The 27,302-nt window shown below is 39.4% G+C and overlaps 1 protein-coding gene across 3 annotated transcripts in view; it reads left to right on the plus strand.

The window, feature by feature from the left end:
* Positions 1-27,302, plus strand: part of TRIO (trio Rho guanine nucleotide exchange factor) — a 256,853-nt gene that overhangs the window by 70,146 nt on the left and 159,405 nt on the right. For all 3 annotated transcript variants that reach the window (XM_064443398.1, XM_064443396.1, XM_064443397.1), the window contains exons 2-6: positions 5,707-5,781; positions 12,846-12,960; positions 16,391-16,583; positions 17,221-17,733; positions 20,815-20,937. In XM_064443398.1, the coding sequence (XP_064299468.1) occupies positions 5,707-5,781; positions 12,846-12,960; positions 16,391-16,583; positions 17,221-17,733; positions 20,815-20,937 (1,019 nt within the window). The remainder of the gene's footprint in view (positions 1-5,706; positions 5,782-12,845; positions 12,961-16,390; positions 16,584-17,220; positions 17,734-20,814; positions 20,938-27,302) is intronic.

Consider the following 27,302-nt stretch of genomic DNA (forward strand, 5'->3'; position numbering starts at 1 on the left):
CTAACCTAAATCCAATGAACACCAAACTCCCTGATTAACTGAATTCTGGCATTAACGTAGCAGTTCTGAGTGCTGCTATTGCAGTTTCTATGTGGGGATTTTTTTCCTTCCTATAGAACTCAGCATAGCATGTGGATTTTTGAACAGAAGCCTGTCAGAGCAGGTCCTCTGAAATGAAGAGAGTACTCTGTTGGAAAATAACTTACTGAAAGAGGTTTCTCTGGTTTGGGATTGGATCTCTGTCAAAGAGGAGGTGGGAGTTAGAAGGCAGCCAGGGAGCAGCCTGGCAGATAAGGCACTTGCTTACTGTTGATGGCTTGACACAAGGAGTCATTCTTCTGAAGTTTGAAGAGAGCCTAAAGCGTTGATGTATTCTGGATTGAGTCCGGCTTTTTAGTTTGTGCCTGTGAATAGCTCTTGTTTTTATGTTGCAAGGTGAAAATCAGTTGTGTTCTTAAAGGTGTGAGTTTTCAGGATGAGACCAATCCCTTTTTTTGTTCATGTTTTTTCTAGCCACGGTTCAGGAAAGTTTCAAGTCAGTTTTATGTGGCAGCAATGGATGAGACCTTCATCAACCTTTTAGCAAAGAGATGCTGCTCTTAGCCTCAACTTCCGAGACTTTTTTGCTGTCTTTATTTCTGTTTCTGTAATTTATGTCTGTTGCCATAACTGAACGATGCACATCACTGAAGATACCTTCAAGGTAACAAAGACTTTTATGTTCCTGGGGCAGCAATGCATTTGGGGAGAAGCTGTTTCCAACATTGTTTCGTATTGCAGTTCTGTAATCAAATTGTTAGCTTAGAAGATGTGTTTAAGGCAATTTTATCTTCTCCCTTTAATTGTGTGGCTGACTAGTTACTGATCATTGCAGTGCAGGATGATTAACAGAGTTAAGTTGTTCCCTGTGTCTGAATACCTCAGCCTTAGACTAGTACAGTAGTTGTCTTGGGTGCGTGAACTACCACTCAGGGTACCCCATTTCTGTTACTGCTCTAAAGGGGATTTGCTCACCATATCTCAGCGCCCATGGGAAGTTTCAGCCAGTTGGGTACCCAGGCGAGCAGCAGAGTTATAGGAACGCTGTGACTTCCAGGCAAAAGGTGGCTCCTTTACGCTGGGTTACTCTCCTGTCTCCAGGCCAGGTGGACGTGTGGCTCTGTAGCCTGGTCTTCGCCATGGGATTTGGGAATGCTTGCAGCCCTGGGGGGGGGGGGGGGGGGGGGAAGCTGCCATGGCCACTTGGGTAAAGGGCTCTTGGAAACCTGGGGTGATACCTCTACCTAGAAATGCTGTCTTTTCTTGGGTCTTCCAACTTGGATAAATTAATTTATTGCAGCAAAACACCTTGGCCTCATACAGCATGAGAAAAAGGATTAGTACAGCCAATTTAGTTTGTTAAATTTGGCTGGATGATGGTATCTTTTGGCTCTGCAGTTGTGGAGGCAAAGAGAAGATGGTGTGTTTGTGGGAGAGACTTCTTAGGTTTCCATTGTATACATGTCTATAAAAAGTTCAAGTGACTTTCTTTTGCTTCTTTCTTGTTTGCATGTTTTAAAGATCTTTAGTTGTGCAATAAAATGTTTCAGTAACTGCTCTGTGATAACAGACTCTGTTTTAGCAGACGGCTGTATAGCCATAACTTGGGGGATCATGTAGTTCAGAAAGCTTCACAGAGGAGGGGAGGGAGAAACCTCTTAAATTGACAAAGACTACTTAGTTGTGTGCTAATCTACCAAAGTTGTATGTTAATTAGCATAACTTGAGCTTCTTCCCTCTTGACTGGTAGTTAGGGAAAAGTGTCTATATGATGCATGAGACAACAGAAGAGCATATGCTACCTATTAAAAATGTGAAGCTGTAAAATAAGTATTCCTTTAATAGGTATTGAAAATATCAAGGGTGGTTTTCCTGTTTAAGACTAAAATAATCTTTAAGAAGATACTAGTGAAGGATTTATTATTAAACCCCACATTTTTTAAATCAAAAAGCCTTATTAGGTGAACTCGATAGTGAAAGGAACAGCAGAAATATGTGCCATATATGCATATACATCATGCTTTCGAAAGAGAAGTGTGTGCCCTGGGAATGAAAGCCCATTTGTATTTCAAGTTTGCCAAGCTGCGCCGTGCAGGCTTTGGTCATGCTCCTCCAGTGAGCTCACCACACCGGGAGCGGGTCTGTCGCTGACACCTCTGCTTGCTCCACTGCTGCCGTGGTGGGCTTGCGTGGTGGGTGACGGGGCTGCGGGCACTGCAGCGGCACCGCGGTGGCGGGAGCTGCAGCTGGCCGGCCGGGGAGGGATGACATCACCTCCAGGAACATGTGATGCAGCCGGCTGGCGCGGAGGTTGCTGAGCTGTGTAGGGAGAGATTGGTGCAGATATTTATGGCATTTCATTTGAGCGTGGTAAATGCCTTTTAATTTGTTTTCTTTTTTTTTTAATGAAATCCTCATAATCGCAAACGTTTTGTGGTGTGGAGGCTTTAAAAGGGGAGGGGGAGGACCCATCCCAAGCCCTTAAGACCTGCTTATGTTGCTGTTTTTTGTTTTGTTATTGCTCTTTTGGAGATAAAAATGCACTTTCTTGCCATATTCACCCTCTTTGCTCCCCAGCATTCTTTCGTCAGTTGTAATCCCCACAGTCTTTTCAGTTAAGCTTTAACGCTGCAGAACTGGTATAAAAATAGGCTGTTTAGGGCAGCAGGAATATGATAATCCAAGGCAGTCAGCCTTAAGGATATACGGATCCAGAACGTGAGCCAAGCACTAACATATTTGCTAGGGTGTTTACCTTGAGCAGCCCCTTAATAGTCAAAGAAATGTTAGCTAAATGTTTCTTGCTTCTTACATGCCACAGGCAAAGTGAAATGTGCAGCTACTGTGCATCATCTGAGGTGAAGTAGTTTAAGGGCTTAGAAATCTGAGCAAGCAAGTTGCGGTAACATCAATGTCTTGGGTAATTTTGAGGTGAGATAGACAGCAAAGTACAGCACTAGTTTCTGCATGCTTTCTAGGTGAGGAGAAAGCGTTTTCTACCTCTAAATTTACTGTAAAGAAAAGGAATTGCCATGGTTGATATGAAAGCTGAGCATGCTAAATTGGCATTAAGCTTATGGTGGGTAGCTCAAAGTGCTTTAAAAAAAATTAACTCTGGAAGTGTGCCTGTATACCTTAGCAGTCAGCTGAAGCCCAAATATTTCAAGGTGGACAAAGGTACTTGCTGTCTTTTTAGAGGAGTTATTTAGGCCTAAGGTTTTTCTTAGTCTTGTTCAAAGCTTCAATCCATAGTAAATGAAAATCTAGTAGGAACAAAACTGTAGGCAGTTTCAGTAAAAGGTTGGTAACCATAGGCCAGTACTATGGAGGAAGGAGTAGTGCAAGAGGTTCCTTTGGAGCTGTCTTAGACTCCTGAGAGTCTAAGTGCAAATGTGAAAGAAATAGCTGTGTCCCTCTGCTGCTTTGTTGGTCTGTAGTTGCTGTGTGATTGCAAAATATTGTCCATCATATAGAAACTCTCCATGTAGCATGGTTACCCAAGGAACCAGTTTTTCTGGTTTAGCCTTTCTGAGAATGTGTACTGAATTTTGGGTTTGTTTTTGGTTTATGGTGTTCATGGCAAAACAGGGAACAAGCTGATAGCTGGAAGAGGATTTGTTTAGTTTTCATTTGTTTGTAATCTGTGGGTGTTGAGACAATGTCCTGGTTGAACGCTTCAGTTACAGTGAACTGGAACGTCCTGTTGCTGACAGACATTTGTCTAAATGCATTTTTTAAAAAAATCCCCAGTCATGGATAGTCCATAGCCTTCCACAGGCAATCCTGTGTGCTGCTTCACAGTTCTTTCCTTTACAAAACTTCCTACCATCTAAAGTAAACCTCTCACTGTAATTCTAGCCAGCTTACATTTGCCAGGACTAGACTGTGTGTTTTGAGAATGCTACTATGTCTCCCCTGAGCTCTTCAGACTAAAGTGTGTCATTAGATTTAGTCCTTCATCGTAGCTTGTGACACGAACATGACATGATGTGACCTGGCCGTCTTTGTCCCTTGGGTGTTCTGTTTGGTGTGTCCTAGGTCTGTTTTGAAGGGTGGTGCCCATAACTAGATACTGCAGTGGCACAGAACTCTCAGTATTGCTGGCTGGAATATAAAGCCTGTGGTGTGATTTACATATATGATGCCTGTATTTACAAATCTTAGGTTACTTGATGACACCAGTATGATACCCTCAGGTTTAGCTCTGCAGTGCATAGCTCTTTCATTAAAGCTTAGAGCCTGAGACCAAAGGATATGAGACATTTGGATATGTTAGAGGAGGAAGATAAATGATAGCCTCCCTGCTTGGCATCAATGACAGCTTCTGCTGCCATCTCTAGAGGGACTGTGGCCCTTTTGCACAGAGGAAGAACAATATACTCCAGAAAAAACTGCTACATGTACACCAGAGCTTGCTCTTGTAAGGTTTCCCTGAAACTCTAAATAAATAAGAACTTTATTTTACCTTCTAAACAGCTCAAACTGTTGCTTTTAAGGGACACAACTGTGATGATGTAGCAGGCTATTTGGGCTGTTTTACTTAACAGCACTTCTGGGCTTCAACAGGGATAAGTGTGTGCTTCCCACTTACTCCAGAAGAGGTACTTTCTTCAGAGAAGAGATTTTTAAAGCAGCGCATGAATCCAAAGAGACTGGAAAGGATGATACAGTTAGTTGAAGTGTGGGTACAAAACACCCAATTTTTGTAAGATGAGCAAGACTGGCCCAAAAGGGGCCAATTCTGTGTTGTGCAGGTCAATATGGAATATAAGGTCATAAATAAAATGCTTCCTAAATCAATTTTATTAAAGATTGGAGTAGTTTATAATCTGGCCACAGAAATGTAATGGAAGTAGAGAGGAGGGTCAAGCTAATAATACACTGCTTTGCAATGTTGACTGTGACTGCTCACCTTAGGGACCATTTCAAACTCCATGGGTACATAGAGTTAACATGACAAAATGTGCTCTCTGTTACAAAATGCTGCTTCTCTGAGGCAGCTGAGAGCTTTATTTCCCAGTTCTACTTACAGAAATGATGTAAGGAAAGTTGCATGTGAATAGTGTTGGGGGTTTTTGTGGGGGTTTTTTGGGTGTTTTTGGGGGGTTTGGGAAGTTTTGGTTTGATTGTTGGGGTTTTTTTGGGGGGGGGTGTGTTCTGTTGGTTTGGGTTTTTTTGGGGGGGGGGTGTGTGATTTTTTTTTTTGTGGTTCATTTTTTTTGTTTGGCTTTTTGCCTTTTTGTGTGTGTGTATGTGTGTTCATTTGTATGGTTTTTTGACCGGCAATTTTTCTAAAGGTACCTACTCTTATTAGCTTGGTACTACTCCTCTCTGCTGGAACAAAAAATGAAAGTGGGATTTGGAATGCCCAGAAGCAACAGGATCCAACTGATGTTTTTCATTTACTGATGAAAAAGGCTAATTCCAGTATCCTATTTTCTACTGAGGTTTACTAACAGACCATACTATTTGTGTTAAGCTAGTCAAAGTGATGACTTGTTCATGAATATGTTTTAAAAGTTTAGGGTTTTTTTTTTTTGCAGCCTTTTACTATAAGGTTATCTTAATTCTGTAATGATAACATGCAGACTTCAGCTGTTTTACAGTGCATTCATCAAATGTAGAAGTTGAGCTTGTTTGAATTTCTGATTAATTATCTTTTTTCAGGGTTTCGCAAAAATGATGAAATGAAGGCTATGGAAGTACTGCCAATTTTAAAGGAAAAAGTTGCATACCTTTCAGGTACAGTTATTTTCTTCTGTTGTGGAATGCATAAGTGTGTCATTAGTCACATGTAAAATGGTATTTTAAATACTTTAAATGTCATTACAGAAGTCATGGAAAGCTAGGGTAGAACCTATTCCAGTTGGACGCCCCAAACATAACATGAGCCTTGTGAAAGGATCTGTAATAAAGAAGATATGTGTTTGACTGAATGTAGAACATGCTGCTTGGTGTTGCCCTGGTCATGTCCCGTCCTCCCTGCATATCCAAAAGCATTATTTAGAACAACCTGCTGTACCATAGCTGTATTCCTTCTCTTATTTCTGGTTCTCCTGCTGTAGAGTTTTACAGAGATGGCTTTGTTACTGGCTCGTCTGAAGCACTGGAGAAATCTCTCTGCAGAGGTGGAATTTCAGTGCATATCTTCTGAGGCACACTTAATATCCTCATGGTTAAATGAGTTAGCATCTAATTTTAGTTATCTCCAGCATACACCTTGAAGTTGCTTGGTTACTTCACAAGGAACAGCAGAGGATTTAAAAGTGGAGTTTAGATGAATGAATATCATAATATATTCTATAACTTGATAAATAACTTTAAGCACCTCAGCCATCATTCCATAAAGCATTCTTATGAACTACATTTTGGTGTAACTTCCTGAAGTAAGTACTTCCAAATCTATTGGGATTAAACAACATCGTTCTCTTTGCCATAATCTTACTGTCAAATGATTTACAGGACAGTCATATTTGAAAGGGTTTTTTTAAAGATAAATAATTTGTCAAGCACTCTAGAAATAAAACTCTTATCTGTAAATATTAAAACATACAAAATGATGTATGAAATTGCACTCTCTAGATATTTGCTGTGTATGGATGCTGATGCTTGCAAGTACAGTGTGTAGTTCACAGTACTTCAACCTGTCCACTCTGCTGAGTCAAGCAGAGGTGTGAAGCAAAAAAGATGTTTTGGTTTTTTCTTTTTCTCCTTAAAAGGTCCTAGTGACTGTAATGAACAGTATAACAGACCTCCCAGAGCCAATTTCCCTGGTAGTGTGGGAACTCACGATTCTTCTGCTTATGGATTGTAGTGCTGATGAAGACTTGCTTAAAAAAGGATTTTCAGAGGGAGAGGAGGGGAACTAAGCACAACATTTCAATCCCCCGTTACTCTTTTTTTGGACCTCGCTTTATGGCACTTAATGAAAATGCAGTCAGTTTCCATTCAAAAACTTCAGAATTTCCAGGTTGTCCAGAACTTACTTTAGACCCCTTAGAAGGTATCTGAAAGATGATAGGTGTTCTCTAATGTTAAGTTGTAAGCATATGGCATTCTCAAAAGGCATTAATTCAATGAAAGTGAAGTGGGTCAAATGAAAGCTGAAGATGAATTTAAGGGGAGATGGTGGATTATGAACCAGAACAGATGAGCTGCAGGCAGGAAAAAGTGGTTTCCAACTTGCCTGTGTGAAGGTAGCAACTTCTGACAGAAGAATGGAGCAAACAGCTATGGGCAGCAAGACTGGCTAGTACTGATATGCTAAAATCCATAGTTTCACATTTCCATTGCACATGGAGCTCAAATCAAATGAGGTATATTAGTAGTGTAAGTGATCAAAAAAAAAAACACACCCCCCAAAAAACCCAACCCCAAAACCACCCACAACAAAACAAACACACACCCCCTAACAAAACTACCACCACTACTAGGGTTTAACCATTGTGGATCTAGAATGTCAAGCTTTATATCTGGGAACACAAAGGTAAGGAAGATTGTTGGCTTACTGACTTACAGAGGCTTTCAATGTAGCTCATTTTTTTTCCTTCAAACATACAACTTTTACTCAAGTACCTGGTTTTAATATCTCTAGGTACAATAACTGGTTAAGGTCTGTAGAAGTAGGACAAATTTATTGGGGAGATCTCTACTAAAACTATATCTAAAGTTAACTTTGAGTTATCTCTACTAAAAACTCTAGTAGTCCCATTAAGCCTAAGGCATTCACAAACACCACTGTATTTTGCTCTCTCTCATTTATATTGAAGCTCTGGTAGACTTGTTGGCAACAAGTTCATTGTTGATTGTCAGGTACTTTCTCAAGTAGAAATGAAGTGTGACAATCAATAGTGCAAAGAAATGGCTCTTTTTTATAGAGCAGGAAAGTTACAGAAATAACACAGTCTGAAAAAACCCCATGGAGTGTTTGAGATCCTCAGTTCACTTCCAGTCTTCTCTCTGCCTTTCTCTGCTGAAACCTTCCTTCTCCAACTTAAATGAGTAAGTATGGACTGTGTAGCAGTATATTAATCTTTGTGTTCTTAGAATACTAAAGTCACTGATCTTTCCACAATGATGACTTTCTTAAGCAATTCTTGAGACCAGCTTACTGTGAGATGGTCGTATAAGGATGAGCGATGTTATGGGGAGACCTGGACAGGCTGGAAGAGTGAGCTAGCAAGAACAGTACGAAGTTTAACTGAGACAAGTGCAGAGTCACATACCTGGGCCAGAGACCAGGTACCAAAGAGCCCAGTACAGGCTAGGGTCTGGGTAGCTGAGGAGCAGCCTTGCTGAAAGAGACCTGGGGGTCCTGGTGGACAAAAAATGAACATAAGTCAGCATGGTGCTGCTGCAGCAGCAAATGCAAATCAGATCCTGGGCAGCATTTACAGGGCATTACTAGCAGAGATCATCCCAATCTACTCAGTGCTTTTCAGGCTGTACCTGGAGTACTGTGTCCAGTTCTGGTCCCCACAACTAAAGAAAAACTCAAGCAGACTGGAGAGGATCATCAGGAGTGCCACAAGGATGATCAAAGGGCTGGAGATCCTGCCCTATGAGGAAAGATTGAAGGAGTTAGGTCTTCTCTCCCTGGAGAACAGAAGGCTCAGGGGCTACCTTATCACAGTATTCCAGCACTTAAAAGGCAGCTATAAAGAGGATGGAGGCGCTCTCTTCACAAGGAACCACATGGAGAAGCCAAGGGGCAACATCTGCTTCCACCATAAGGCATTTTTCAGATGATGTTTTGATCCAATCAGAAATCTTTGTTTTAATTGAGTTTAAGCTCTTGGTAACTGATACCCCCCACTGAGGTACCACTTTTACTCGAAGCATACTATGTTGTGATTAAACTGTATTTATGAGAGTTGACCTTTTCTCCTCCAACAGGTACCTCTTTGATCTGTGTTAGCCTCAGTTAGGCTGTAATTCTGTATTGCTTTGTTTCAGTCTTTGCTTTTCATTTATTCCTTTCATTTGTTTTCAGGTGGATATATTTAACAGATCTACTAAATATATTCTTTTTTTTTGTACAGTACTTCATCACTTTGAAAAAACTATTTTAGTAGTTGTTTTTTCTGTGCCACAAATCGCAGTACATCTGATGTGATTCACTTTTACTTTCTCCTCTATTATCACAATCCAGTTTAGCCCTCTTTATTGAGCTGTTAATGATGTGTTTTTGTAAATTTAAAAAAAAGATTTTTCATAATTCAGCGTATCTGAAGATGTATTTAGATGGAAGAGAATTTGTTGTTCTTGTCTCTGTCTGTAGTACTGGCCAGGATAGTTTAAAAATACCAAAAACAACAACAACAAAAAATCACCACACATGAAAAAAACCCCAGAATTTAGAACTAAATTTTGTACAACAAACAATGTACAAATGAGGACTATGGTGCAAGTCAGTCATCTGGACTTGTTAAAATCTGTGTGTTCTTTGTGTATCTTAAAACATGTTAGTGAAGCAGTGATGCTCAAACTGTTAAAGAAAGGTGAAGTTAATGATTGGATGACAGTTGGAGTGAGAAGGAGAGATGTAGTCTCTCAGAATTCAATTCTGAAACAGATCTTGAAGCAGGTGTATGTTTGCTAGGGCAGGAGGCAAGGAAATACAGAAGAACAAATACTTCAGTGAAGTATTGTGAAGTGCATCGTGCTATATGTAGATTGATAGCTGCAAAGTCCTAAAGCTCACCAAGCTAGCCTGAATTGTGGTACCTGTACATACTGATTCTGGAATAAATTCTGTATTGGAAATGCTTGTCCTTCATGAAACCAGTCTGACACAGACTGGACTGCTTTATCTTGTATTGGTCAAAGTAACAAAATAAGTTGATGTGTAGACAAGCAAATGGTTGGGTGCAGCTTCTCCGTGAATCCTGTGTTATTGTTCTATAATTGCCAACAGAATGGTTCTCAAACAAAACCAAAAAGGTGGGGAGGGATGGGGGGAAAGGAAAAAGTTTCCTTGAACTGATTTTCACCTGACTGGGAAATAATCTGCTTGCCTTGGGCGTCTCACCACCTGAAATAGAAAAGCCTCCTAGAGATGTAACCGTGAAGTACAAATGGGGTTTTGGATGCAATTTTTTAAGTTTGAACTGAAGTCTGTTGAAGTAAAGATACTCTTACATCCTTAAACATGCTTACACAAGGAGAGCATTTTCTTAGAAAGTGCAGTTATCTTGGTTTCATATGAGGAAATAGTACTTGATAACTTGTCCTGTCTTTCAAATATGCCATAAAAGCACACCGTTGAGCTTTAAGTACTTTGAAACTAGGTAAAAAGGCATTTCCTGCACTACTCAGCCTGTTGGATTTTGGTGCCATTTGGAGACCATTGACAAGACTGCTGTTAGTAATGTGCACTAGGCAGAAGTGATTCATGTTGGGTGACTTGTGAGTTGATCAGCTACTCATATGACACATCTTGGCATAAACAGAGGTAGTATCTCAATACTGGGGGGGTTTATATAAAAGGAAAGGGATAAAAATAGAAGTCTCACTGATGAAAGTAGTAGCTTAAAATGCTTTTGTTAAACCAAGACAAATAGGGGGTTGAGTTGGTTAGAAACTATTGAGAGACAGGAAATTCCCACCTGATGCCTCATACATTTTCTTTTAACATTCCTGTTTGTGTATGACACAGGAGCATCAGGAACAAAGGAAATGAGAGTTGCTTATTCGAAAAGGCCTATGAAAGCTTTCAGTGTAGCTGATGAAAAAAACAAGTCTTAGGGACTTTTTTTGCTTAATATCTACAATTTTGATATCCTTTTAAAGACCAGATAGTGAAATTCTTTTCACCAAAAATGAAAGCTGTATTAATTTCTTCATTACTCATCTAGTCTGAAATTTGTGCAGCAGATTTTCTTTACATCATAGAAAAATTTCAGGATATTATTTATCAGAAGTTTTAGTACCACACTTTAAAAATGGGCTTTCTCTGTTGTGTATATGGAGCTGGGAGCCAACTGCAGTGGCATCCACAATGACATTAAGAATATAGGCTTCTTTCCTTGCCATGTTGGAAAATTGCATGTTATAGGAGTTGTTGTGTGGGAAAGGCCCGGAGGACTGTTCTGAAGTGACTGCCTGTACAAAGGCATTTGTTTAAAATGCTTAGAGTGTTAAAGACAATTCAGTGTACGCTCTTCCCCACTAGCTGCTGCTTTTAAAGAAGAATTTCCACCCTGAGCAATCAAGTACACTTTCGGGAGGGTTGGAATCAGTAGCATTTACCAGTTGAAACGTAAATTTTTAAGATCTGTAGCTGATGGCCTGCTGTGCACTGAGGAGAGCATTAAGGGCTGCAGCAGACTTTCAGCTGAATTTGGTAGCTTTGGAGCCCAGTGATCACTCTGGAGCTGAGCGGAGGCCTGGGCTGTTAGACTGTCTTGTCACTTATCCTTCCTCTCTCTTGTGGCTTCTGTCTTGTTTTTATCCTGTCACTGCTATGTAAAAATCCTCAAAGCTCTCTGCTTGGCAAGTGGGTAAGGATGGTCAAGAGCAAACTTGCCTTTCTCTGTTAGAATGAGACAACACAGTTGTTCTTAATCTCATGCCCCAGTTAAGAGGGTCGTGGAAGATAAGAATATGAATTCCTTTTAAGTTTAGGTTTCTGGCATTGCAGCTTGACAGAAATTGAAAGCTGCTTTTGCCTCTTCCCAGTTTCATTTGGTGCCTCATGGGGAACAAGTCCAGTGCAGACAATCCCTGGAGACCTTGACAGCTAGGCTTAGTGTCTGTAGCAAGCACATGCAGACTCTGCTGGGGAGGAAGGCGATGAATTTTTGAGTGATTGGTTTTCTTCATTTGCTTTTGGCCTTCAATTCAAAGCGATTTTTAAAAAAAATTGTTTAGTAACATGGATTTACAGTGAGGAGCTGATTACAATGAGAAATTGTTCAGGACAGAGGATAGTATTCTGCGTTTCCATGGGACATATGAAGAGTCCACACATCTGTGATTGAGAACATATATGTGAAATTTAGCTGTAAGAATGTGTCTGTGCTTTTATACAAGTGTTGATAAAGACAGCCTACTGACTTGAATTTAGCAAGGGCTTGGGTATAAAATAGCATTTTAATGTTCAACTACAGTAAGTCTGCAATTTAACAAATGAGATGAATACATTTAAGTGAAACCACTCAAAGTCAGATTTTCTGCCTTACATATTAAGTGGATTCAGAATTTCCTGCATCGTTGACATAATCAAAAACTATAAACTGACAGTTCAGAATCTGCACATCAGAACAGTGTAAAAACATAAATTAAATGCTTAAATAGCATCTACTTATCTAGTACACATATTGGGTATAAATACAATACACCTAAACTCTGTGCTAGTAATAAAGTTAATGCTAAGTATCCTCTAAATACTTGCCTACAGATTAGCATAACTCTGTATTTAAATTTGATTTGCGCAATTGCTGATTCAACATTTAAATACATAATAAAGCACCATGGCTGGAGATGTCACACTGCCAGTCAAACTTGAATGTAACTGTAACGTGTAAATCTAATGCTATGGTTATTCTTTGTTTCAATTTTTTTTTTGACAGATACTTCCTCATTGTAGGAATTGTGACAATATGCTGATTGATACTCCCAGAATTCAATTTTAAGTTGGTCTCTAACTGACAGTGTTGGCATTTAACTTGAAATCGCTTCTTTTTTTAAGTGCATATTTATGAAACGGTGTAGGACTTAAGCTTTCCAAAAGTCTTCTGAAGACTAGTTTTGCAAACAAGAATGGTGTTATGCTGTGGGGTCTTTTAACGTGTTTAATTTTTCAGGTGGCAGAGATAAGCGTGGAGGTCCCATTCTAACATTTCCAGCTCGTAGTAATCACGATAGAATACGGCAAGAAGACCTTAGAAGACTAATTTCATACCTAGCATGTATTCCTAGGTAAGTAATTGTCACTTGATAAGCTCTGAAGCTATAAAATAAAATCAATGGTTTATGTTGCAGTACACCCACAAGAAAATGAGCAAATTCATACCAAGTTCTGTCAGTTACTGTTTTCAAACTGCTTATTGGAAGAGATCTGGAAAATTACTATGCCTTGTAGCAGAAAGGGTAGTGTGCTTTAGCTGGAAGTAGTTTGTGTCTCGGAAATGGCACTGCAATGTCATATTGCTGTCACTGTGGTGAAGATTGCTTATACAACTCAAAGGCTTTCAGTACATCAATAATTAGAAACATGCTGGTTACCTTTCACAATATGCCTTGTGTGGACTGAGGTCAGCAAAACATGCTTAACTGTTACATGTTTTAGGTAAGTTATACTGTCCTGATATAGCACAGGAATAACTAGGAGAGAGATATGTAGAATTGCTTGTACAGGTCTCAGATGAACCTGTGGGGAGATCTGTGAAAGTACTGATATCATTGTATTATCAACAATTCAAGCTGTGAATTAGTGTGTGCTATTTAAATAAATCAGTCTGGAGTAAAATCCAGTGCTAGTGTATATGTGTGTATATATATAGTTATGTATACATGTTCTGTATATATTAAAAATTATATATATGTAAAAAAGTTTGTTCGTGTAGAACTTTGTTTCTAGTAGTAACTTAATTGGGGACAAAAATGATCATAAGACCCTGACTTTCGGTCTCAGAATCTGCAAGCATTTGATGCAGACTAGAGCAACGCTGGCTGTGCTTGAATATGTTTGCCTATGATCTCAAGGAGCAGTTGTCATTACAGTTGAAAAAAAACCCTTGGACAACATCCCTGAATGCAATATCTTCTGTGTTTCTTAATTTATAGGCAGTTGTCTTTGCACCTGATGTAATCAGATGTCGGTTTCAGATTGACAAAAGTACTTTCATAAAAATAACTTCAAGGCATCAAGTTGATAGTGTGTATGGCCTTCCTTAAGAGCAATTGTTGGTATTGGAATTTTTCAAGTCTTTATTTCACTTTGAGGTCTAGGAGTGTTTAGTTTTGTTTGTGGGTTGTTGGTTTTTTTTTTGCAGTGTGTTGGTTTTTGTGTTTTTGTTTTGTTTAGAGTTAACTGGGGGATTTAACAGGAGGTAGAAGGAGGAGGATGGGAAGAAGGCTTGTGATTTTTAGATTTTTACTTCTGAAATAATTTGACTTCACATTTGAATGTTCGAGATGTATTCTAGCCCTCTAGAGCTTCAAGTTGCTAGAGAATTTAGTAGATAAATATGCATCGAAATATGCCACAGTTTTCTAGAGATAATCTGGCAAAATACAGTGGTCCTCTGGCAAAAGATGTATGTTAGTTTAGCATCAATAGATTTAAAATGAAAAGAAAGTTAGTGTGGGTTTTATGTGTCTGTAAGCATGGCAAAGTTTTGAGAATTAAGGGAGCTTTATTAAAAGCAAGACTTATTTTCATACAAGTCATGTTTTAAGGACTGATCATGCAATTCTTACTAATTAAAAAGTCCCAAATAGTGCAAATAGCCCCAAACATTTGGTCTGTCTATTAGTTATTGCAGTACTGTTACTCTAAGTAGCTGAAGATTCAGTGGTATCAGTTATTTGGCAAGAGATCTAAACACTTAAGGTGATTCCATCTCACAATTTTACTAATTTAACAATTTATCCGATTTAAAATATCGCTAAGCTTAAGTCATCAGTGCTGACTGGACCAGGTATTAGTGTAGTTCATGTTTACCTAACAGATGACCTTGGCTGACTAAAGCCTCCTAGAACAATTTTTGTGGTCCTTGGCCAAAAGGGATTCATCTTTTGTCAGGTGATGGCGCCACATGGTGGGAGGACACATCTGTATTGTATCGCATGATGAGGGGCCACTTTTTATGCCCTAGTAGATGTGCGTTTCCTCATATGAGTTAGCAGCAAGCACTCCTCACTCAGTGCTCAGTTTGTGCAGCGGCATAGGGATGGGCTGAGCAGCACTCATATAATAGCATGCAGCCTTTTAATAACAGATGTATCTTTAAAGCAGTAGTTGTTTTTGTCCTTTAATCCTGTAAGGCTGTTAGAAAACTTTTTCACCATGGTCAGAAGTTGTACGCTCTAGCCTACATGTAAACCAAGCTAGACAATTTTAATGTATTTTCCTGCACCATTGCCATTTTTGGCATTCCTGTGGGCAGGTGGGACAGCCAGCATTTGTCCTGATAAATTCCCTTTTTAAATGGTGGTGGTGGGTTTTGTTGGTTTGTTTTGGGTGGGTTTTTTTAGCCAACCTTAAAAAAAACCTCATCTTTAAGGAACCTGTATTATCACTTCTTTCGGAAGCTCTTCTGCTCTACTGTGTCAGTCATAACTCAGTGTGGCCAATGAGATTGTGTAAAGTATGCCAGTGAAGCTTCCCAACTTCTTGGACACTCTGAAAACCTCACCACATAAACTCCAGAATTGCATTTACGTTAGTCACATCCCTGAACACGACTCATGTACTCACACAATGGACATCTGGCCCCTTTTAATAGTCCACTGGCTATGACACATTGGTTTTGAAGTATTTTCCCTTTCCCTGTTAACAAGGTCACGTAGCAAATTCTACTGGAACAAAGTGAAAATTTCTGGTGTTGGTGGTAATTGCTGCTTTTGACCATCAGCAAGCACTAAGTGTCCAAAAGGTATTGATTAAAAGAAATTAAATCTGTCATTCTCAGAAGAGTTGCCAGAGAATTTGGGTGTAAGGTCTGTTTCTTCTGGACAGCAAAATTGAGCTCAAATTTTGTAGAAACAGGTCGATGTGGTTTTCTTCACAGCCATAAAATGCTTTCTTAGCCATTAACTGTCCAGAAATTGATCCTGGTACGGAAGGACTTGTCAATAGAGGGTTTTTTGCCCTGTACAGACTCTTTAAGTATCAGATAATATGGGACTGAATCTGAGACAGTTTAAAAAAGTTGCAGAAGTGGTAGGTAAGAACAGTGTGCTATTTTCTGTATTTTAGAGGATCTGCTCAGTCATTACTGATGACAATACTCATGCCTTTCTGAAGTGTGTGTCTGTTGAAGAGTGAATTGTAAATTAATTCCATTTACTGAAGCACCAATATGTTGCTTCATGTGTGTTTAAGGCGAAGGAGATACAAGGAGGATGAATTATCATGAATATAAAAAAAAAGAAAAAGAGGAGATAAAGGCAGATTATCAAATCAGCTTTACACCTGTTGCTATCACCCACAAGGAGTTTGGCAGGGGTGAGAGAAGCTTCCTGAGATGTTCGTGAGATCTGCTGTACATGTCAGCTTGTCAACATTGAGACCCCAGGGTGTTATGGTTAGCTGAGGAGACCACGTTCTTTAGGCAGCGTGGTGCAGTAGAGTGCTGTGTTTGAAGTTGTAACACTTGATAACCTTTTCTTCTTTCTTCTGCAGTGAGGAAGTATGTAAACGAGGATTCACCGTCATTGTAGATATGCGTGGGTCAAAATGGGACTCCATAAAGCCTCTGCTGAAGATTTTACAGGAATCCTTTCCATGCTGTATTCATGTTGCACTGATAATCAAGCCGGACAATTTCTGGCAGAAACAGAGGACTAACTTTGGCAGCTCTAAGTTTGAGTTTGAGGTAATTTCCCCTATGGTGTACAAATTTACATTTATTTTGTGGTTTTAAGTGTGGTCACTACTGATCAGCATCTTCAAAACTCTCAGATAAATTATGTTCTAGGTGAGAGGAGGGGTACATTAGGCCAGTGGGGCTTTTTCTTCATTTACTTAGGCTAGGTAGTAGTGCATGTTGTCATTTATATTCTTTTTGAGTGTGGGAAAGATGGATTTAGGGTTTTACCCCCTAACAGTAAAAAGTTAGGTTTCATCTCTTTGTTGTCTTGGTCTGCATTGTGTTAATTGTGATATCACCAGCATCTAGCGTACAGCAGCCAGCTGAACCTTGCTGTTATCTCCTGCCATTTTAGAATACACAAAGTCAAAACTTGAACAAAACTAGTTAAAAGAGTGGTTGCTGTTTTCTCCTTAAGTGTAGCGAGGTAAGAAAGAAGTAAAATCTCTCTCTCATTTGGGGAAATACCTGCAAGAGAGGCGGCTGATCAGAGTTGATATTTGAAAAGAAGTGTATGAGAAAAGTCAAATCATGTGGACTTCATGAGCAAAATGCTCAACTCTTGCAAAGAGAAAAACAAAAATTTGAAAGAAAATTTCAAATTCATTTCAGTAACAGCATTTTTATAAATTTTAATTTTTAGACAAACATGGTGTCTTTGGAAGGCCTTACCAAAGTAGTTGATCCTTCTCAGCTAACCCCAGAATTTGATGGCTGTTTGGAGTACAACCATGAGGAATGGATAGAAATCAGAGTTGCCTTTGAGGACTACATTAGCAATGCAACCCATATGCTGTCCAGACTGGAGGAACTGCAAGATATATTGTCAAAAAAGGAAATGCCTCAGGACCTGGAAGGAGCTCGCAATATGATAGAGGAGCATTCACAATTAAAAAAGAAAGTCATAAAGGCCCCTATCGAGGACCTTGATGTGGAAGGACAAAAGCTGCTCCAGCGGATACAGAGCAGTGATAGCTTTCCCAAAAAGAACTCTGGGTCAGGGAACGCAGACTTACAGAACCTTTTACCCAAAGTATCCACCATGCTGGACAGGCTGCACTCAACACGGCAGCATCTGCATCAGATGTGGCATGTGCGGAAACTGAAATTGGACCAATGTTTTCAGCTCAGGCTGTTTGAGCAGGATGCTGAAAAGGTAAGGGGCTGGGGGAGGTGAGTATAAATGGGTGCTGCTTGATGGACTTGAAAGAAGTATGAAGGACAACTGCAAATAGTAATTTTTTTCTTTAATCACTAGCCTTTTAGTGAGAAGTAAAGGATTTCTTGATTGAGAGTGACTCTTAGTCTTCTGGAGTAAAGGGTAGTAATTTTAAGCTGTGAAGAACACAGATAGCTCTCACTGAAGAAAATTTTAAGTGGCAGTGACTTTAAAGCTTTTGCTTTGGTAAGTTTCTGTTCCAGACAGATGCTTTTGCATGCATCAAGGGAAGGTGTACACTGTATACTTTATAAATACAGATGACTAAGGACTATGTCTGTCTCCGTTTGAGTGACAGGCAGTCAACAAAGTCTGAAGAGGCTGACATGGGGAACTGCTTCATTGATGCAGGATTTAAAGTCCTAGGCTAAAAACTGATGTATCTCTTTTGACAGTGCATATGTCACTAACAGGGTACTGAGTGATCTGAGAACATTTCAGGCTAACCAGTCCCTTCAAATGAGAAAGCCCTTGATTGTCATGGAATTTGAAGAGGAAATATGGCAGGCAGTGCACTTTTAGACGAGCTCAAATAAGATCTATTTTCATATAGAATGGTTTTGCAATCATTTATTATTAACTTGTTGCCATGGCACAAATAGCTTTAGGGGAGGGTGGGGAGTTTTTCTACGGGAGAAGCAGTAACTAGACTATGCACTCAAGTGGTAAGTATGGTCTTTGTCAGATTTCTTAAAATACTTTATGTAAGAATGCCTGAACTGGATGAGACCAAAGGTCTGTGTTAAACTGGTATCCTGCTCTCCAGCAGTGGTCATAAGCAGATGCATGGGTAAGAGTAAAAGCAGAGCAAACATATATAATCTCCTTCCTCCTTCTTCCTTTTTTTTCTTCCCCTGTAGTTCCCTTACCCTCATCATTTCAGCTCAGGGACTTTCTTTACACTACTCTTAATGTTTCCTACTGTGTTTTAAATCGTACTTTTAAAAACTTATTTCTTTAAGTAAGTCTTTACTGAATGTGTATAGCTGAAAATAGTAGGGGCCTGTAAAGAGTAGAAAAAAATCTGGTCAAGTGAATTTAGAGTTATAAAATTATTTGGGAAATAACCAAGTTCTTGTATTGCTCTTTCAGGCCAAAAATGCTTTTTAGCAACCTTTCAGCTATTTAATGATAGCATTAATTATTCTTTATTACAGCATTAACAAAATATGTTTTGACTGTGCTCACGTGGTGTTGAAAGATATGTTCTTCATTTACTCATCTAAAAGTTGCCTACATAATTTGGGCATTAAGAAACTCCTTGTGAAGTATTTGAGCCTGTGGGATTGATCTCTGTCCTGCCGTGTGGTTGCAAAAGCTCCTATCTGTGTTTTCTAGGTTCCCAGTTCCAAGAATAAGTCTATATCAAATTAATACAGCTTTCTTTCAAAATAGAGGGAGACGTTAGGCACCTCAAAATGGGGTTGACAGCAGCTGGCATACCTGGGACTTTTATTCTCTCATCAACCAGCAGAGAGATTAAAAAGAAGGTTTGTGTAGTACCCCTACTCACTTTTGGATTAAGGCCCTTGCCTTAATTTACTTGCAGCCCTCATTTCACTACTTTTGCCAGATTAGATTTCATAGCTCAGGGCTTCATCAGTGTATGCCTTCGTGGTGTATTTAGGTGTGGGAAAGGGCTGGATATTTGTTGGAAAAATAAAGGGTATTGGATGGGGAGAAATAAACATGTTCATTTGGGGAGACTTGCATGACTCTGCACAAGAAATCTGGGCTAGTTCAGGAGAAGAGAAGGCAAAAAAAGGGATGAGGTGGAAGGGAATCTGATTGGAATTGCCCTGTAGGTATCTGAAGGCAGAGAAGTCAGACCACTTGGAGAAAGGTGGTCACAAGCAGGACCAGTGTCTGTTTTGAATAACGATCTAACACTATCACAGGTTGGAAGGGACCTCAGGGATCATCTAGTCCAACTTTTAGATAAGAAACTGAAAATTTTAGTATGTGATCAGCTGTATCAGTTGTCTAAGCTCTTAAACCTTTTTCTTTTTTGTTTACAGTCCTTACCATATTGTGGTCTACTTGTAGTTTGATTTGTCATGTACCTGGGTGGAATAATGGATTTGATAATATTATGGTGTTAGCCAGCATATTTATAAAGGTCTTCAAACAAGTACTTACTGTTTATTGCTACCATATTTTTCTGAACAATGCTTTTCAGCTTATCCAGAGTAGCTGGGTTTTTTGAGCCTAGGTATAGCAAAGCTTTCAAGACAATTGCCCCACCAGGGTGTGGTGGTGGTGTTAAACTTAGCCTTTTGCTGTGTTGCTTGGTCTTTAAAAACTTTGTCTTCCAGTGCCACTGCTAACATACCTATGTACCTCCATTGATGGTCATTGTCAGATAAGGTTTTTCCTAATGTTTGTTTGATTATTCAAATACTTTTTAAAAAAAAAACAAAATAAACGTATTTTAAGAAGTATCCTTAAACTTGTCTGGAAGAAGGTAATGTGTGATTCTGAGCTCAAGTATGGTTTGTTTAGTAATAGAAAGTTGTTTTCAAATCTGCGGTGAAGTTATGAATTAAAAATATTAAACTTGCTGCTGAAGTACTTGATCAGCAAGAATTAATTTATATTGAATTTCCATGGATTGCCATTTTCGTTCTAAATTACTAAGCTGCTAATGTCATGAAATGCTGTCACTAGAGAACGTATAAACTTGGTAACTCAGGGCTGTGCTCCAAGCCTGTTCGTTTACTATGACTTCTTTGTAGTAATGAAGCTTATGACTTCATGATTATGGCTTCACAGTAGCCTGTTGAGATAAACACCTTTAGTAAAGATTTAACAGCCTTAGCTGTTTGGTCCAAAAATTCAGATTTCAGCAATGATTTGGTTAAAATGTACAGTAACTTATAATGCAAAGAGCACCAGTGTTAATTTTCATGGCCTTAGACTCTCTCTGTCTTCTGTGTTCACAGACTTCTCACGTTACTTGTCTGTGATTTCTGCCATAACAAATTAGTGACTTTTTCCTCCTTAATATTCTTCTTGTAGATGTTTGACTGGATCACACACAATAAAGGTCTGTTTCTGAACAGCTACACAGAGATCGGAACCAGTCACCCCCACGCGATGGAGCTTCAGACACAGCACAATCACTTTGCCATGAACTGTATGGTAAGAACAGGCCCCACTTCACAGCGCTGACACGTTGCCTATTTGCTCTATGTTAAGGTAGAATTCATAAATCATACATGTAAATAATTCCTTCTGTTACAAGTAGTGCATATTTGTATTTGATCAATGAAATTATAAAACACAAATGAGGAAATATAAGGTAGCCAAGTACAGAGGTACTGTGATCAAGCAACATAATTTTTTTCACAAATGGCAGTATTCGACACAACCTCAGCAATTCCCAAATATAAGCATCCAAACTTCTAGAACCTGGGATGTGTGTTTGAGTACTGCTTTTGAGTCTTGTAGGAAATTTCAGAGAATCACATGTCATACGGAATTTAGCGCACCATGCAGAAAGGAATAGCTCTCAGTCCCTTCTGAATAGATTGCAACTCAGACAAAAAGTTCTGAGAAGTAGTGATCAACAGCTGAGTCAGGTGTAATGATTTTCCATATTTTTAAGGTGACACACTTCTCAATTCTGGCACAGCAGAATGGAGCTAAAACAAACTCTTCTTTTGTTAAATATCATCTTAGGATGAGCTATCAGTAGGCTGCGATTAAAAATTGGGATTTCAACTGGCAGTGAGTGAAAGCTGCTTATTTTCAGTCTCATGATTTCCTGTTCTAACTAAATTCTCAAGTACATTTTAGGTCCTTTTCACTAGGAGGATTGGAGGTGTTTAAATAACTTTGGGTGTCTGGGCCTAAATCCAGTCCCTGGCTGTCAGCTCAATGAAGGAAAACACTACCAGTCTTGTTAGCAATTAACATCCTTGGCAGTCCAAGGATGGGAACCGCATTAAAGTGTGGTCAAAACAATCAACTCTTGCAAGAGGATGTTTTTGTAGGACAGGACTACTAATTATGGAGAGTGGCAAAGTAAACTTACCTAGGCTATGCATCTTGCTGAAATAATGGAAGGACTAGCAAGGCAGCTCTTGTGTATGATATAGCTAGCGTTAAGGCAACAGAAGACCCAAGTAGAAGAAAGTACGTTTTCTTCTTTTGCAACTCAGCTGTGTTTGCAAAAATTTAAAAAAATAAAAGTCAATATGAGCTTTTTGAAAAGAGTAAAGCAACTGCTGGGGAACATTGTAACTAAGTTACGTAACATTATATATGGATGTGACTGACTTAGGTTTAGAAGGTGTAGGTTCACTCCATGGGCACAGGGAATTGCTCCTTTATGGAGTACATCGTTGTTGCTCATTGCCCTGTGCATAAAGTAGAGCAGAAACTAACGGAAGGACAGTAGGTGTCATTGACATGAGATGACTTTTAGAAGTTAGAAATTTTGGATGGACTTCCAGGCAATCTTGGGGCTTGTACTCTAGAGGTTAAATTGTTTTTCTGTCAGCCTGTCTTGGTATTAGTTGCCATTGCCCTTTTTTCTTCAAATTGGATTACCTTTTTTTTCCTACTTCCATACTGTTCAGATGCTATCAACAGGAGGAAGCACGTGAGCAATGCAGCATAATCCCTCCAGCTCTGTTTTGCCTGTAGTAGTCAAATGCTTTAATTACACAGGGCTTTTTCTCGGCCTGTACAATGATTTCTTGAAGCATGCAAGGAGCAGCTTAAATTTGGGGCAAATTAAACAGTACAAATATTCAAACAGGGAAGAACAAGCTGCAGTTTTTCGATGTGTTTCTGTAGCATAACACACCTACCTCCCCTCCCCCCAGGTGGTTCTTTGGAACAGAATAGGAAAATACACATTCAAAACGATCAGTCCCTGGTTTTGATTTAAGCAGTGTTCAGGTTTTCTGGGTTTTATTTGGTTAAATTGCAAAAGCCTTATATGTAGATCGGGGGGAAGATTAAACTGAGTGTGACACAAAAAAATGATGTGAACGGATTGAGTTTTGGCAGGCCTCATTTTTCATTAGCTTTTAACTGGAAAAATGTTAGGCAATCTTAACTCCTGCAAGCATGTTCAGCTTCTCCCTGACCACTCTCCACATACACTCTGTGCTTAACAAGTTACTATTTGTTCACTGTTCCTGTCAGTGTAACTCTTCAGCAATCACAGTTGATTTAAGATGTCTTGGGTAAATGCTCTAACACTAGAGATGGAATTCAACTTTTAACCTGTCTACAACCATGCAAATTTATTCAATTGCATGGGGTAGAGGAAGGAAGAGTGGCAGGTATGTATAAGGTTTATTATATGCAGGAGATTTTGAAGGCTTTTCATTGTGCCCTAATCGGACCCTAACAGACATTGCTTTCCAGGCCATTTCCTTAGACTCACTTCAGGTGGCGAAGGGCTGTTCAAAGCATAAATGCTGCCCAAGCAGCTAAATGCAAACTCATGCGCGTGCTTACAGCTTAACCCTGATAATTGATGTTGCAGCTGCTTTTCCCATTGCACTATGGTTGCCACAGGGCATGTGCTCCCTTCATAGCAGGTGCTACCCTCTGTTGGTAGCTGGCTCTCCCATCTCCCCTTCCTTCCCATGTAGTGGCTTGGCTTTCTGAGAGGTGCAGGAGGGCAACTTCTGCAGCTGCTTATGTGAAACTTGAGTGAGAAAGAGTGATGGCCTTTGGGTGAGATGCCAAAATTTTAATCTGGTCTTCTAGTCTGAAGTGTGCCATCTGCATGTAAACCATTGTGAAAGCTACTTAGTTCCTGTCATGAATAGGAGTTGGTTACATCAAGGACAAAAAGGATTTGCTGACTATTTCGTTTTTTCCTTGTAATGGCTTTCTGCCATTTTTAGAATCTGATTTTCAGTATTACAGCACAAAGTAGTTGGAAGTTTAAACCAAATTGTTTAAAACAAAAAAGTGAAGAATACATTGGGGGAAGAGATTTAACAGTACTTTAAGCAGTTTCATTGGCAAGCAATATGTCTGGGAATCTTGGGCATTCAGTATGTGATAGGCTCATGTGGTTGCACTTCAAGGTAACAGAAATAAGTTCATGAAAGTCTTAAGCTTAATACATAGGCTGGTTCTCATTGCAATGAAACTGTCCCAGAGAAAAGCGCGATAGGTACAGTGATGTGCATTGAAGATGGACATATGTTTGGTTACCATTGCTTAACGCACAGGTTGATGTGGCTAGAAAGGCTGCTGTCTGAAAGCTGGTTCACATGTGCAGGTGTAGTTATGTGACCTGCTATTGCTGCGCTCAAGAGGCAGTTCCCTGATAAATGTCAAGGCTGTGTCTTTATAGGGCAAGTAGATCCCATGTTCCCTAACTGCAGGGAAAAATAAACTCTCAGTGATTCTCCTCTCTAAGGATGAGGATGGATTTTCAGTACAAATTAAGAGGCCTGCTTTCAGCAACAGTAAATTGCTATTGTCAAGTCCTGAGATTTATTTGAGTTAAGCAATACTTGGTTTCAGCTCCAAGTTCCTCTTTGGGTGACTAAACCAATGCTTCACTTCTCAAAACAAGTTTTTAGTACCTTTTAAGGGAGAAACTTGCAAATAAGGCATCATAGTTTTTGTATGTGCAACTCCTATCTGTTGAGTTCTGAACTGCAAAACCAAAGTACCCGACATTATACGATTATTAGTCAGTTGTGCATGCAAGAGTGGGAGAGATTGATTCTGCATCTGTCCACTCTTTTCCCTGATGTTTTCCATACACCTGGTGGGACACAAGGGAAAGAAAAGCAGTCGTGAAATATGGGGGAGGAGGAGGAGGATGTTATCTACTTGATTTTTTTTTTTTTTTTTTAAACCTTCTGTTCTTCTTCCTAGACTGAATGGCCTTGCTTTCATTACAGCTTAACTATGCCCCTCACTGCACTGGTGATGGCCAAAATGTTTGGAAAGTGATGCAGGCAAAAGGAAACATTCTTTAGAGAAAACTGACACTGGCTGCTATTAAAGGGCATGCTATAACTACTTCTTGTCTCGGGGCTGACAGGACCATCGGTAGAAGCTATGTTTATTAACCATAATCCAAAAAGTCCTGTGCCAATTGTACATCTATTGCTAAGTTGATTAATGTTCTCAGAACAGGCTATTTGCATGTGCTAAACCACTTCATCAAGGTAGTAATCAAATAATTAATGTAATCCAAAAAGACAGTGCCAGAGATGAGCACTGGTGAGGATTTTGGGAGGTTAAAATGAAAGCATGAACACAAAGCTTGACTATCACTGGGTTTACAGACTTAAAAGTTACAAAGATGACTTACTTGGCATGGCTTGCGCAAATCCACCCACAGGGACTGGTACAAATGAAAACATTAAGAAGGTCAGGTGAGGTAAAATCAGCTTAGCTGACAGCTAGTGTGACTTTTTCCTCTTCCTTTGTACTACAGATATGTTTCACTCTTGAGATAGTTTTTGTTTTAAATATATATTTTTGTAACCATACAGAGTTGTCACTTGAGATTAGACTTCAGCACCAGTGAATTCTAGACTGCCTTGGGTCCTCAGAGACTTCAGCAAATGAGAGCAAGACCACAGTTTGTGAATTGTGCATTCTTTCTCAGATTACTTTGAAATACAGAATTTTCACAAAAGACTTTGTGCGGAACGGTGAACAGTAGTAACCTAGCTCTTCTGCCTTGGGGAACGTCTGTTTTGTGTTTTTTGGTTTGTGTGTTGTTTTTTTTTTTTTTAAAAATTAACTAATAGATTGCTCAGGTAGGGCTTTCTGTTGAAAATAAATAAAAGTTAAATGCTAAAAATCCATCATCTGTCCAACCATCCCTAATAGACAAGACGAAGACTTTAAATAGGGATGGGGCAGTAGAGTAGGTAAAATGTATTTAGTCAAGTTTTTTGTAGTTCTGAATAACCATAGTTTAAGCAAACCATGGATTTCTGATGTTTTTGAAGTTTGGGGAATGCACAGCTGTGAATCCTGGTCAGGCTGGGAGGATGTTTTTTGAGTGCACATCCGTAAGGGAATCTTTCTGGTGCCAGAATGGTTAATGCTTAGACGCAATGTCTGGATGCTACCAACCTGAGAAGAGACTGAAAAGGCAAAATGAGTTCAGGCTATTTCCAGCTTCTGAGGAGTATTCCAAAGTCAAGAAGATAAAATAGCATACGCTAGATGTGCAACCCTTAAGAAGAAAGAAGCAAATAAACAGATTTTTAAGAAGCTGGTGAGGTGTTAATACAGCAAGTATATTCATGTCAATGGATCATGAACTAAAGGAATAGACAGTGGCGTTACTGCCAAGCAGCAAGTCTTATTTCACTCTTGATACTTATTGGGGGTGCTGAACTTAAGATTTGTAAAGAAATTGCTCTGATTCAGTTGGTCCTACTAGAGAACTAGGTCCAGTTTAGATCCCTATACTTAATGTTGTAATGGGAAACACAGATGCGAATGACTTGGCTCTAAGGAGAGGTTGAGGGCACGGGCATTTACTCTGAGAAAACGAAGGTAAGTGAAAAGTAAGAGAGGAAAGAAGGTGGTGTTCTTGTTGAACTAGATAGTTTTGCAGTAAGATTCCCCAGGTCCACCATGAAAAATGTACGAAAGAGATGATAATTTGCAGAAAGTTAAAGTAAAATTACATTTTACTCATTTCAGTGCTGATAGCAATGGTTAAATAGTTACCTGAGAATATTTTGAGGATCCTTGTAGATGAAGAACAGGTTAAATATTTTCCTTAATTATAGTCTGGATGTTGCTGGGTGGGTGTTTGTGTATGTGTGCATGTGGTGGGTTTTTTGTTTGTTTGTCTGGGTTTTTTGTTGTTTTCCAAGGGAAGAGATCAGGTGATACCTTTAGGTATTCTGCAGCCCTCATCTTTGAAGTTTGGATTCCCAAACTGAGGGTTTTACTGTTGTTACAAGAGTGAGAATAGATGTTCGAAAACATTTTAAATCATTAAAGCAGGTGTTATTTCATACATAAGTGCTGCCGCTTGTCTTGGTGGCCATTTGCATGTGAAGTGGCAGATGATTTGGAAATGCCATTGCTAAAATACTTCCATCACAGAGAAAGAGTTCAAGCTCACTACAGTCTGTATAGAGGTGCCAGTTTTGGTGCTTATGGACCATGTCACTGAGGTGGTTTTAAACCCCAAACGCTTAATAGTCTCTGTGTCAGAAAACTACTGTTGGAAATCTTAGATCTAAACAAACATTTTCTAAATGGGTCTGGGAAAATCAGGAAATAAAATAGAACCTTCAGGACATCTGCCAGCTTTATTTGGTATTGAGTGTGATAAAAGTTCTGTTAAGCTGGCAGGCTGTCACTTATTTTCCCTGTGTACTTGCCTTTCAGGTACACACCAAAGAATGATACAGTGCACTACAGCTTGTGTTAGGCTACGGATCTGTGTTGCCTTGCTGAGCAATACTTGTTTATACATATAATCCCTTTGGGGAATAATTCTGCAATGAGGAGCTTTCCAGATATTGTAAGGTGTTTTT

This window comes from Phalacrocorax carbo, chromosome 2, assembly GCF_963921805.1.
Source record: "Phalacrocorax carbo chromosome 2, bPhaCar2.1, whole genome shotgun sequence".
NCBI lineage: Eukaryota > Metazoa > Chordata > Aves > Suliformes > Phalacrocoracidae > Phalacrocorax > Phalacrocorax carbo.